The 13,122-nt window shown below is 39.0% G+C and overlaps 1 protein-coding gene across 3 annotated transcripts in view; it reads right to left on the reverse strand.

Annotated features, from left to right (window-relative positions):
- Positions 1–2,903: 2,903 nt before the first annotated feature.
- LOC311050148 (von Willebrand factor A domain-containing protein 5A-like) overlaps positions 2,904–13,122 on the reverse strand; it is an 18,962-nt gene continuing 8,743 nt past the window's right edge. For 2 of the 3 annotated variants that reach the window (XM_084064118.1, XM_084064117.1), the window contains exons 13-21: positions 12,730–12,833; positions 11,564–11,784; positions 10,611–10,670; positions 10,368–10,430; positions 9,215–9,250; positions 7,350–7,427; positions 6,517–6,707; positions 4,721–4,844; positions 2,904–3,972 (exon numbers count right to left, since the gene is read on the reverse strand). In XM_084064118.1, coding sequence (XP_083920244.1) covers positions 3,893–3,972; positions 4,721–4,844; positions 6,517–6,707; positions 7,350–7,427; positions 9,215–9,250; positions 10,368–10,430; positions 10,611–10,670; positions 11,564–11,784; positions 12,730–12,833 — 957 coding nt within the window. In that variant the 3' untranslated portion in view covers positions 2,904–3,892. The remainder of the gene's footprint in view (positions 3,973–4,720; positions 4,845–6,516; positions 6,708–7,349; positions 7,428–9,214; positions 9,251–10,367; positions 10,431–10,610; positions 10,671–11,563; positions 11,785–12,729; positions 12,834–13,122) is intronic. The other variant, XM_084064119.1, reaches the window with a different exon arrangement.

The raw sequence follows: 13,122 nt of genomic DNA on the forward strand, positions 1-13,122 counted from the left end.
ATGGGTGGAACAGGACGAGAAGTGAAAAGTCTTCTGGACTCCACTTCCACCTATTGCGGAGAGTTGTTGGGAGTTGACCAAATGTGGGTGCACCAAGGCATGTACTGGAAGGTGTAAGTGCTTCAGATATGGACCCAGTTTCACGTAATTGCCCCTGCTAGAACCTATTTGCATGTTTATTTTGCCAGAGTTATTCCCTGTTGTCCTCTGTGTTTTCAAGTGTAGGCCTATGGCTCGGCTTCCCCTCGCCACATCGGCGCATCATGTTTTACTTTGTATCTAGTCTATTACTGTGTCATTTTCAGTTGTTACTTTGTAACATTGCTTCCACTACCTTCCACTGCCATATCTAACAGTGAAGCACATTTTCAGTTTAGTTCCTTAGTATAGTTTGTCATGGTTCCGTGGCTATTGCCATTCAGTGTTAGCCATTGCTCATAATTTTGGAGCACTGTCCGTTCAGCACCACAACTGTGCTTATCAGCACCACAACTGTGCTTATTAGCACCACAACTGTGTTAATTTATTCATCTTATTTTTTGTTTCCCCACCCCTTAGTATCTATTTGACACATGTAATGGCTGTTAGTTTAAAAAAAAAAAAAGATATATATTATCCTCCCTTGTGACTGTTACCTTGTCGTGGTAAGGGAGCTTGTGTAAGCCTACCTCAGTGAACCCTGAGAGCTATGCCGGTGGGAGGCAACTCCTGACAGGTTTTACCAAACTGGACAGCTTGTGGGCGAGGAGTCAGACAAAACACAGTCAAACAACCTCTCTTGACAGAGCTTTTTGAGGAACCCAATACATTTCTATGAGAAAAGGTATCATTTAAGGATCCACATGGCGGACGGCAGACATCTTGAAATTTCAAGTGGCTGTGGGCGGTTTCTTGTCAAATTACCTTTTGAGACGGCTCATGGCAATTTTCATGCTTGTATCACCAACTAAATGATTTCTTAAGCTTAACTGCTCCACTAAGGTGGTGGCCATCTTGAAAAATGGCCGCCATTTTGAAATTTCAAGTAGCTGTGGGTGACTTATTGTCAAATGACCCACAGAGACTGCTCATGCCAATTTTCATACTTGTATCACCAAATGAACCATTATATAACTTAAATGCTCCACTAAAGTGTCGGCCATCTTGAAAAATGGCCGCCATCTTGAAATTTCAAGTAGCTGTGGGTGGCTTATTGTCAAGTGACCCACAGAGACTGCTCATGCCAATTTTCATGCTTGTATCACCAAATAAACCATCATATCACTTAACTGCCCACTAAGGTATCGGCCATCTTGAAAAATGGCCGCCATCTTGAAATTACAAATGGCTCAGACAATATTCTTGTCAAGTGACCCATGGAGACTGCTCATGCCAATTTTCACGCTTTTATCATCAACTGAAAGATTCTGCCAGAAAAAAGCATTTAGCCGCTCCACTACTGCTGAAGATCTTTATTTGCTGAAATTAAATGTTAATATGGCCAAAACAAGTAGGCCTATTTAGTGCCATAATAGGCACAATTGTGTGGCATATCACTGAATGAATATTAGCCCAAAGTTATAGAAATCATTAAAATTCTCATCTACTGATGCTTTACTGTCAGGTATTTTGTGCAAATTGAAGTGCTCGAGATTCAGATGTGCTGTAGTGTGGTAATAAACAGCATCGTTTTTAATTACACAATAACCATGACCATACATATAAATAGAAATACTTTTAAATAGGAAAATGTTATTGCTCCGAAATTGCATTTGGAACTACATACAGAGTATGACAACTAGTGTAGGCTACTTTATTGGATTTGTAGCCCACATATTAAGACTATATTTGGAGTCGCTGCATAGAAGAGATTAGGTAAAAAAAAAATATATATATATATATATATATATATATATATATATATATATGTGGCCTATGCGTTTAGATATGCTCACAGTATAAAAACTTATATTCGTCTTCAAAATGTATTTTTATTTGTTGATTGTGAACACCACATTATATTAATAACTTGGATATGGGGGTTTATGTCACTTTGTTGTTGTTCTTTATAACTATGTAAGTCATTTAGTCCACTTGTGTATTAGAATTACAAACCTCCAGCTGTTTAGGTGCTGAGTGGAGAGAACAACAAACACACACCTCGACTGACTGAGAAGGGATCCCGGGGGTTTTTATGTAGCGCCTCTGCTGGAACACTCCGTCGTGCACTTCCTGATAACACTGCGCATGTGCAATACCCCGGTACTACGCTGGGACACGCCCCTGTAATCCATCCTTCTTTTTTATTCTAGGCCCGCATGCGGTACAGCTGACGGTTTTGCGGGCGGCGGGCCCATAGGCGCAGTAGGCACATACATGCGTAGGCGGTCCAAACAAAGGCATCACGTGACGTCCCTTTCACCTATTCGCTCATACTAGGACATGACGTATGTGTAGGCAGAAGAATACGGAAGGAACCATAGGAAGGAACAGCCATCTCCTCCTTACCCTATCCCTAACATACCATGTTAAATGTACTGTACTGATATGTACCCAGTGGTGGAAAAAGCATTTTTTTTACTTCAGTAAAAGTATCAATACTGCAATGTAGAAATACTCTGTTAAAAGTAAAAGTCAGGAATTAAAAATTCACTTGAGTAAACGTACAAAAGTATTGGTATCAAATTTCAAAATGTACTTAAAGTACCAAAAGTAGAAAGTACTCATTATGTATGCAGTATGTCCAATTTCACAAGTTTTCAAATGTGTAAATTGTATAAACATCTTTTGCCGATCTACAAGTTCACAATGCGTCGCACTGTGAGCTTGTAGATCTGCTATTTTAAACTGGCCGAAATGTATATAGGGCTGAAGTGGGTAATGTAAGTTTTGTAATAATAATCAAAATCTACAAAGATCAAACATTGGAATATGAAAACTAAAACTTTAATTGCCAAGAATAAGGTTCATACAAGGACTTTGCTTTGGCCTGTGGTATAATCATAACCCAACATTAAACAAAAACAAGCATCAAACATTATATAAATCACAATCAATGGTGCACTGAAGACGACACATATTTCCATACCTAAATTATTACCACAATACCATCAAGGAACCAAATGTAAACATTTCAACAACTATTAAGGTGCATACAAGGACTTTGCTTTGGCCTGTGGCACAATAACCCAAAATTAAACAAAAACAACCATCAAACATTTGAATAACTATTGTAAATTGGTGAATAAACAAGTCCAACGTGCACAAACATCTTTGGCATTAGCGTGACATTCTATATCCTTCAATTAGTGCAATACATTCATTGCATATTAAATACACACCGATATGCATATTCTCTTTTTAAGCTCGCTATTTAGAAATCTGAAACGTTTCAAGGATTAGTTACAAACTTTGTGCCCATTACCTGCCATTTAGAACTTTTCAAGGATTTTTTATTGATTTATGTTTGTGCCCATTAACTGTTTATGAATTTGGTCTTCTAATTTAGCAGCTATTTTTATGAAGTTCTACTTTCTGGAATAACATAATAGGCAAAACATACAATGGCAGGATACACAAGTGCAGCTTTATATTTTCTCCTTGGCCATTCTGAATCAATGCAGGCATGTGAATGGAGTGCAAATAAGGATGTGCCAACTCTTTTTTCGTATTGTGAAAAGTGCATTAGTCAATTATGTTGTCAGAAGTTTAACAGCAATCAAAAGTAATTATATTGTGAAACCATCACTGTACAATGCTAATGCAGTGGATTAAATGTTTGAAGGGAATGGTGTAAGGCTGGAAAAGGTTCACGTTGACAGAAACGTAAGAATAAGCCAGACATAATATTCTATTCCTTGTTCGAACCCCGCTGGTGGATAGGCAAGATGGAGAAACAGGCAGGATGTACCTCTCACAGCCCCAGGGCATCTTTCTGCACCTTGCTGCCCAACAGGGTATTTCCAGCCTCAATGCACTCCATCAGATTTGGGACTGAAATGTCAATAGAGAGTACATACTCAGTGGTGTAAAAAGTACTCAAATGTTTTACTTAAGTAAAAGTATCAATACTGCAATGCAGAAGTACTCTGTTACAAGTAAAAGTCCGGAATTAAACATTTACTTGAGTAAAAGTACAAAAGTATTGGTACCAAAAGTAAAAGCACTAAAATGTTTGAAAATAGCCAATCTACAAGCTGACGACGCGTTGTGAGCTTGTAGATCGGCTATTTTTTAAATAGCCTAATTATAAAATAAGGCTAACGTGGTTAATGTATGTTTTATAATGCAATCATTTATATCTGCAAAGTAACTAGTAACTATAGTTTTCAAATAGTTGTAGTGGAGTAAAAGTACAGTAATTGCCTCTGAGATGTAGTGGAGTAGAAGTAAAAGTATAGACAATTGGAAATACTCCAGTAAAGCAAAATAACCTCAAAATTGCACTTAAGTACAGTACTTGAGTAAATGTACTTGTATGTGTATGTACAGTTAAATAGATGCAGTTGTACAGGCTTAAACCGTTAAATAGATGCAGTTGTACAGGCTTAAACCATGTTCATTGTAATCAGTTTGATTTTGTTGCTCATTTATTTTCACCCCCGCTTTCTAAGTTTGGCTGTAAGGTGGCTTTCCAAAATTCATACAGTATTAAAGTTGTGCTTACAAACAAATACTAGAATGCACAAATGTCAGGCACAGGACGTTAATGAGCACAGAAAAACACCAGCGTTCATTTCACCTTTTTGAGCATGGACCCAGGATACCGCCTTCATAGCCAGAAGCTGCCACTCATCCTGGGCTTCCATCTTGAAACCATGGAGCCAGATCAAAGCCAACACAGTGGTCCACACTTCCTGGTTCACCTGATAAATCAAAATCATCCAAGAATTACGCAAAAGTAATTTCAATGCCATTACAGGAACGACAGAACTGCTTCATAAAAGTGTCTGTCTGTCTGTCTGTCTGTCTGTCTGTCTGTCTGTCTGTCTGTCTGTCTGTCTGTCTGTCTGTCTGTCTGTCTGTCTGTCTGTCTGTCTGTCTGTCTGTCTGTCTGTCTGTCTGTCTGTCTGTCTGTCTGTCTGTCTCTGTCTGTCTGTCTGTCTGTCTGTCTGTCTGTCTGTCTGTCTGTCTGTCTGTGTGTGTGTGTGTGTGTGTGTGTGTGTGTGTGTGTGTGTGCTTGTGTGTGTCCTCAAATGCCTAGTCTCACATGCTTTAAACACCTCTGGCATTAGCATTATGTACTGTACCCGTTCCATTAATCTAATGTGGGAACAGTCACCATACGGTACTTCTTCATAAAGGACCTCAATGGGGGAAGGACTGTTTATGTGACTTATTTTTATCCAACAATGTCCCCCCCCCCCCCCCCCCCCCCCCCCATTAATCACAATGAACACATACAAATCCCTCCAATGCATTCCCTTTTTCCAAATAACAGGATATACAAAAAAGATAACTGTGAAGTCTCTCCTCATCCAATAACAGCCTGGGACCACTTGAAACATTATCACTTTTCACGGCTTTATCACAGGTCCAATCATAACCCAGTTATTGGGCTTGGCACGAATGCCTCTTTCAACCATAGTTAGATAGTTCCAGATGATTATCGATAAATGTCGGCAAACATCTCATGAATACTGGCTGTAGTTGACCAGCATTTTCACTGAATAAATGAAAACAAAACAATGTGTTTGCATGAATAAGTTTCACCTAAATTGCTGCGTTAGCTTCACAATATCATGATGGCACGCATAATGTTAGTTAGAGCCATTAGATGAAAGCCAGATTTTAAAATGTGCATTTGATGGAGCCCGGAGCTTGCCAATCACAATGCGGGACAGGGTCTCAATTTTTCAGACGCATGAAAAGGAAATGCGGGAATATCTGGTCACCCTAGTGTTGATCGATATTCAATATAACCATACGTCATGCAGCCGCCTCCACACTCAAACCCCTGGACTCAGTCTACCACTCAGCTCTGAGGTTTATTACTGGTGACAGCTACAACACTCACCACTGTGCCCTGCATGATAAGGTGGGCTGGGCTTCTCTGACTGAGAGGCGCAATAATCATTGGCACCTCTTTATTTATAAAGCCCTTATTGGAAAATTACCACCTTATATCTCATCCATGCTACGTCAGAAACCTAGTCACATTCAAACTCGCTCTGGCGATTGGCTAGTCCTTTTGGTTCCTTTTGCCAGTTCGGAAGTTTCAGCTTTGGTGCACCTGATTCCTGGAGCCTCTTGCAACAAGAGCTGAAATTGAATACCATAGCTATGGTATATCTATTGGCCATTTTAAGAACTTATATAAGAACCGCACATTACCTGTATGCAACTGTTTTAACTGATTGCTGTCAACATGCAACTGTTTTAACTGTTTGTTAACATTATCGTTTTTCTTGTTGTTCTTATGTTATATATATGTGTGTGTAATCTTGGCATCATTGTAAATGAGGGTCTACCTCAATGATCTCTCCGAGAATCTTAAATAAAGGTTGAATGAATGAACTTGACTTGACAGTGACTGACCTGTGCAGGCATTGACTTTTCCACTTGGTCTTTGCTCTTCCCCAGTACATTTTCCAGGGTTGATGTCTGAGTCCAGGAGCCAGAGGCTTTCTGGAGGGAAATCAACTGCAGCAATGTGTCTCTGGGTGGCTGAAGAGGCCTAGGCTCAGGGTCTGCAGCTAAACAGTCAACGTAATCTAACATATTGGATGCTGTAGAGAAAATAGAAGAACATCAAAGACACAAGTTTCTATGTGTATTAGCAATCATTATAACTGCAGCGAGAATAGTTTCTCTATCTGTTGATGGTAATTAAGATAGATGCCTCTGGATTGAATATGGTTTATTTGCTGTAGTTTCTTGTCTTTACATTTGTATTCATGAAACCTTGCCATAAAAATTAAGTTTATGATTAGTATTGCGGGAAGAATGAAGCCGGTTGAAATCCTGTGAAAACTGACTCACACAACTCAATTCATTGCACTTTGCTGGCAAGTTAACGAGTTTCAATTAATATTAGGAAATAAACGGTTTGTCATTTCATTTCACACTGTCATATTACATCATTAACATAATTTGCCGAACGTGAAGTACAAAATGATTATAATACCACTGAAAACAAGTCAATGGTGTAGCAATGGACTTCATGTATTTTCGTGACTGGAACTGATGTAAAAAAAATTGATTGCCGTCAGAGAAGACTACCGGTATATGACTATATGAGGAATTGGCATAACAACTACATTGGGAGAAGACAAAAATCTGACTTTTCCTAAAAAGACAGTTTTTGGATCCCTGATATAAATGAACTCTATTAGCGTATTCGCTAAAAATAACATAAAATTACTACTTACTTCCTCCTCCTCCTCCTCCTCCACCTCCAGGACATCTTGCTCTAGAAAATGATAATCCTCCTCCTTTTCCACATCTTGCTTTAGATGAAAATGAGAATTAAAACGACAATTAAAATCTGTACCAAAAAACGCAGTAGCCAAACTGTTCTTTCCATTTATTTTGCAAAGTTCTCTTCGATTCATAAATTCCTATAAATAAAAATAAAAAGTGTGGAGCAGAGGAGGTCACAAAGAGGAATCCAAAGATAGAAGTAGTTTATTACTATCCTGCATGCATGTTACAAGGCCGTTCACACAGGAAGCCGACAGGTGGCAAGTGCTTTGCCACTTTTCAGAATTCTGGGGTGGCGGTGAGCGTAGCAGTGGTGGAAAAAGTACTCAAATGTTTTACTTAAGTAAAAGTATCAATACTGCAATGTAGAAGTACTCTGTTACAAGTAAAAGTCCGGAATTCAAAATTTACTTGAGTAAAAGTATTGGTATCAAAATGTACTTAAAGTAAAAACGCGATGCGACGCGTTGTGAGCTTGTAGATGGGCTATTTTCAAATAGCCTGTATAAAATAGGCCTGAAGTGGTTAATGTATGTTTTATAACGTAATCATTTATATCTGCAAAGTAACTAGTAACTAAAGTTTTCAAATAATTGTAGTGGAGTAAAAGTACAATATTTGCCTCTGAGATGTAGTAGAGTAGAAGTAAAAGTATAGACAATTGGAAATACTCCACTACATCTCAGAGGCAAATATTGTACATTTACTCCACTACAATTACATTTAAAAAAATATATTAACCACTTTAGCCCTTTTTTATACCTAGGCCATTTGAAAAACGCGTTGTGAGCTTGTAGCTCTGCTATTTTCAAACATTTTAGTACTTTTACTTTTGGTACTTTAAGTACATTTTGATACCAATACTTTTGTACTTTTACTCAAGTACATTTTGAATTCCGGACTGTTACTTCCGAGTACGTCTACATTGCAGTATTGATACTTTGATTTAAGTAAAACATTTGAGTACTTTTTCCACCAATGGTGAAACATCAGATTTCAACTGGAGCTACAGGGTTTGTAACAAATACACTCTACTATATTGATCTACCTTACCAGGCAGAGAGCTAGCTCGCTATGTTAAGGGTGTAGCATCCCGGGCATTTGGTTAAAATGAGGAATGACAGTATGCCCCCTGGGCTCAGGAAGTGAATTTATGATGTTGTTTACGTAATCATTTTGAATATGTAAATGTAGTGTTGTGTCATTGTGTTCATTTGGTGTTTTATGTTGATATATGTGTTTGGTGTACCACCAAGACTGTGATGTCTGCCTGTTCTGATCACCCCCTCAGGTCATTGCAATAATGTATTGGCAGCACAAAGATGGCTGCCAACATACAGTATATTATCTCTGCTTGTGCTGATGGTGACGGCAAGGCGCTGGGCAACATATCCGCATCCTATGCGAACTCCTTTAGCCTACATAAATAACAATAGCATGCTCAAACTATGACAATGCATACATCCCACATCGTTAATTGATAACCCAATGGAATAAAACTACTATATAAAGGCCAGGAAGTGAATACAAGTTAGGAAATAAAATGTACACTGGAAATGTCAACTCAATCCATTGCACTTTACTGGCAAATTAATTGATTTCAGTTAATATAAGGAAATACATGGTTTGTCATTTAATTTCACACTGTGATGCATCATTATCACAATTTGCTGCATATGAACGGTTTTAAAACTTGTGAACTCAGTCATAATTGTATTTCATTATTGACCATCTCAAACTAGAGTAGTAGTGTACATCTATTGAAGCCAAACACTTAATCAGTTATGGTGGGGATAAATACCAAACATAATACCTAGTCCTCCTCCTCCTCCTCCTTCTCCTCCTCCTCCTGTTAAAGAAATATAAAAAAAACAGGAGCATCAAGTGTATTATTGTAAGACCATTAAAAACAAACTAGGAAATAAAGAGCATTAAAAGAATGAGGTCCCCATTTTGCAAGTACAAGTAAGTCTAAAGTCTTTTCTCTCAAGTGCCGAGTCAAGTCCCAAGTCACGACTGACAATTCCCAAGCAAAGTCTAAGTCTAAGTCCTAAGCTTGTTGGAAGGTATCAAATGACTTGAAAATATTTGAAGTCTCAAGTCAAGAGAAGAAGTCATTGGCGTCATTCCAAGTCTCGAGTCCACACCTCTGGGTACTACTGATATGAAAATCACACACACCCGTGACCCTACTGTGCCCATCCTCCCATATCGGCAGACAGCAAGTACCCAAAACACCACACACATGCAGGTGAGAAAAAGCTTACACTCTGGAAAATATCAATTCAGAAATGAGTTGTGCCTCATGCCATTACACCTTCCCAAAAAAGGGTCATGTAATGACTGCCATGTCTCATAAGCCAAATTCTAATAGTACAATTTCTGCCTTCTCGCCTCATCCGTCCTTCATCCTCCAGCATGGTGGTGTTACGGTGAAATTGGTGGCCTGCTGAAATATGTGCCCTTCTTGTGGACTTCACATAATGTCGATGTCCGAACATAAATCACTGCTGTTTGTTAATCAACAGGGTTAAACCTAGAGATATTTAGGCCACATATTGCAAGACGTGGAGAAGATGTGAAGTCCACAAGATGTTCACACATCCATGCTGGATGACGTTTGACAGAGGAGGCGAGGGGTCCACAATGTTAGTATTGGAATATGGCTACAGTATTCTTAATTAACACTGACATGGAGGCCACTTTGCTCATGACCAGGCAAGACATGAACGAACACAGGTCACTCTATAACAAGGGATATCTCAAAATCAGATTTTCCAGAGATCACAAAATGCTCAATCTCAATCAAGGCAAATCGTTTGAAAACGATAAATATCACTGCCATCAAATAATAAACTCTGAGAACCCCTGAAATAGACATATTCATTTTCGTCTGCAACATGAATCCCCACATTTTCTTGATCACATTCTACCATGTATTCAAATATTTAAAAAATCCAACCAACCATCGCATTTAGGAGATATGCGAGCTTTGCTGCGACTCTTGGGGGCATGACAACGTAGGCCTACTGTGGAAATGACAAAGTTCCAGTTTACAGTTTAAAGTTCACAGGGGACTTGAATTACTTTAAGCTTGAACTACTTGAATTTCACCCATATTAAATTAGGTCTTAAAAAATACTCTTTCTATATCTTGCTCAATATATAAAAAATACAGCTGTAGGCCTATTGTTTTTTTTTTCTTTTACCTGATGTCACCATCCGAGCTCCTGGTCCACATTGCGGACTGGCCATGAAGCCATACATCACTATGACAGGGATAGCATAACATAGTTAGTGAATTCCAGTGGAAGTTACTTCAATACAGACAAAACAGCAGCTAATTACTGCATATTGCTGTGCTAAACCCTAAAGGGTTTATTTGTAAGAAATAAAATCAAATGAAATCTGGTTTGAAATGACCAAACCTGCCTACCGATGAATTCACTGCTAGTCAGGTTTCTGAACTGTTCTCCTTTACGGTAATTTATCTATTAACACATTGAGTGCCAAAACCGTGAATCTCCGGTTATGCAAATACACTCGTTGAGTGCCATAACCAGGAATCTTCGTGAGGAGATTTATTTATTTATTTATTTTTCCACACGGGGCGCTCTAACGCAACTTTGGGATGATGCACGGAGTCTCTAAAATGTACCTACCTCCCGTCCTCTTCGATTATAAATCCTTGAGAAAAAAGCTTCATATCTTCATATCTTTTTTACCGTGGTGGAAACAAGCCGTTTTCGATGGGTGATCACTCTGCAATGGTGGATCGCGTTAGAAATATTGTTCCAGGCGATAGTCAGGACCCTCGACCATCGTGCACGCACCCCTTGTTTACATCTGCGTCCTCGTTGTTGCGTCTACAGGCTACAGCCCTAAACAGCACAGCGTAAATGGTAACAATGCCAGCACTAGATGTACCCTATTTAAAAAAAAACTCTGGCACTAAATGTGTTAATGCACTAAAATGCGCGCGAGTGTGTGTGTGTGTGTGTGTGTGTGTGTGTGTGTGTGTGTGTGTGTGTGTGTGTGTGTTGTCCAAGCTGGTCGCAGTGCACCAGCTTGGACAACTCGTGCACAGTTAACTCCATACCAGCCCACAGAAACACCTTAAAACTAAATTTATGTTAACACATTTTTACAGATGTCCACTTACTTGGTACTGGAACATTTCTGCGTAACAGAGGTCCTTGTACAGCCTCCCCACTTCCTTTGTTGACAGCGATGAAGGCAGTGAAGGCACTGCTCACTCCTGATTGGATGCTGAGTTCCACCACCTTCTTCTTCACCGCTTCATCCTGCTGCCCTCGCTTGTCTCTCTGTTCCAGCTCCAGGGAGCGAATCAGGGTCCGAGCTCCCAACCTGTGGACTGTCAGTCTGCACACAGGAGAGCAGAGGTGTAATGTTTTTAATGTCTTTAATAAGAAAGACTTTAGAAAAGCTGAGAGGGAGACATCATAGGGTAAAGGAGAGAAGGCTCTGGATGGACTCATTTAACACATTTTAAAAAATATATATATGAAAAACTAGTCAGATCAGTAGTCGAAATGGCAAATGTCGTCCATTAAAGTATTTTTAACTGAAGTAGCATTTGTATTTGAAACTTTGAATTTGATTTAAAAAACATCACATGAGGTGCGTTAGTAATCTGTAAATTCCACAAAACTGTATGTGTGCGCATGTATGTGTAAGTGCGTGTGTGTGTGTGTGTGTTTGTTTGTGTCTCTCTGTCTGTCCTTTACATGTCTCGAGAGCCAACCAACCAATTGCCTTCACATTTGGCGAGTGTATTGTTGACGACCCAAGGAAGTACTATGTAAAAATAAATAAATACATGAAATAAATAGCCATGATGCGAAATGACAGCAGCACAAAATCAACACGTCATACTGTATATGACTGACATCATAGTCTGGGTTTCAAGTACTCAACAGGTGCTACACTAGTAGCTCCTCAAGATGCAATTCAAACCATATTGGGATGTTTTCAATCATTAGCATAACTGTTATCCACCTCCACGTTTGACATCTTCATTTCTTGTGCGTGTATGCAATATTTAATGGAAGTATATTTTGCACATCCAGCTGGAATGTAGGGTCCAGGCAGTATTTAGAGAAGTTGTGCTAGTGAAAAATGAATAACATTTTCTAAATTGAAAATCCCACAGAGTACAACTGGGATTCTCTGCTGGAACTGTTACCTCCACGTCACGACCCGACTTCAGATAAGTGATAGAAGATGGATGGCTGGATAAAATAGATGCAAATCTATCTATTAAACAAATGAAGAATTTCTCTACTGAAAGAGAAGAGCTTGCTTTACCCAGTGCCCTCTGTTGGTTTGAGACTGAAGTGGAGCTGGTACTTAAAAGGTTGGTCTGCCAGCCTGTACTTCACTTTCACACTACCTTCACTGGCACTTGAACTCTGACAGAAAAAGAGGCAATGGGATAAAGTGTTAAAAAACCATGCAGGGACATAATGTATATACTTACTACCGGCCCACTCAACATACTTATTCTCAGGTAACAAGACCTTTTGTTGCTTCATTTTAATAATGAAATTTGATTAAAACAAATGTATGGATTTGTTTTACAATGCTGTATTTTACATAAACACATGTCTATAAAACACCAATCAAGGCATCAAACATATTTTTCTACAATGATCTGAAACAAAGGAATGCGGGCTAGAATTGTATTTCTCTGATGGAAGT

The sequence above is a fragment of the Gymnoscopelus microlampas genome, assembly GCF_963454915.1.
Source record: "Gymnoscopelus microlampas genome assembly, chromosome: 8".
Classification (NCBI taxonomy): domain Eukaryota; kingdom Metazoa; phylum Chordata; class Actinopteri; order Myctophiformes; family Myctophidae; genus Gymnoscopelus; species Gymnoscopelus microlampas.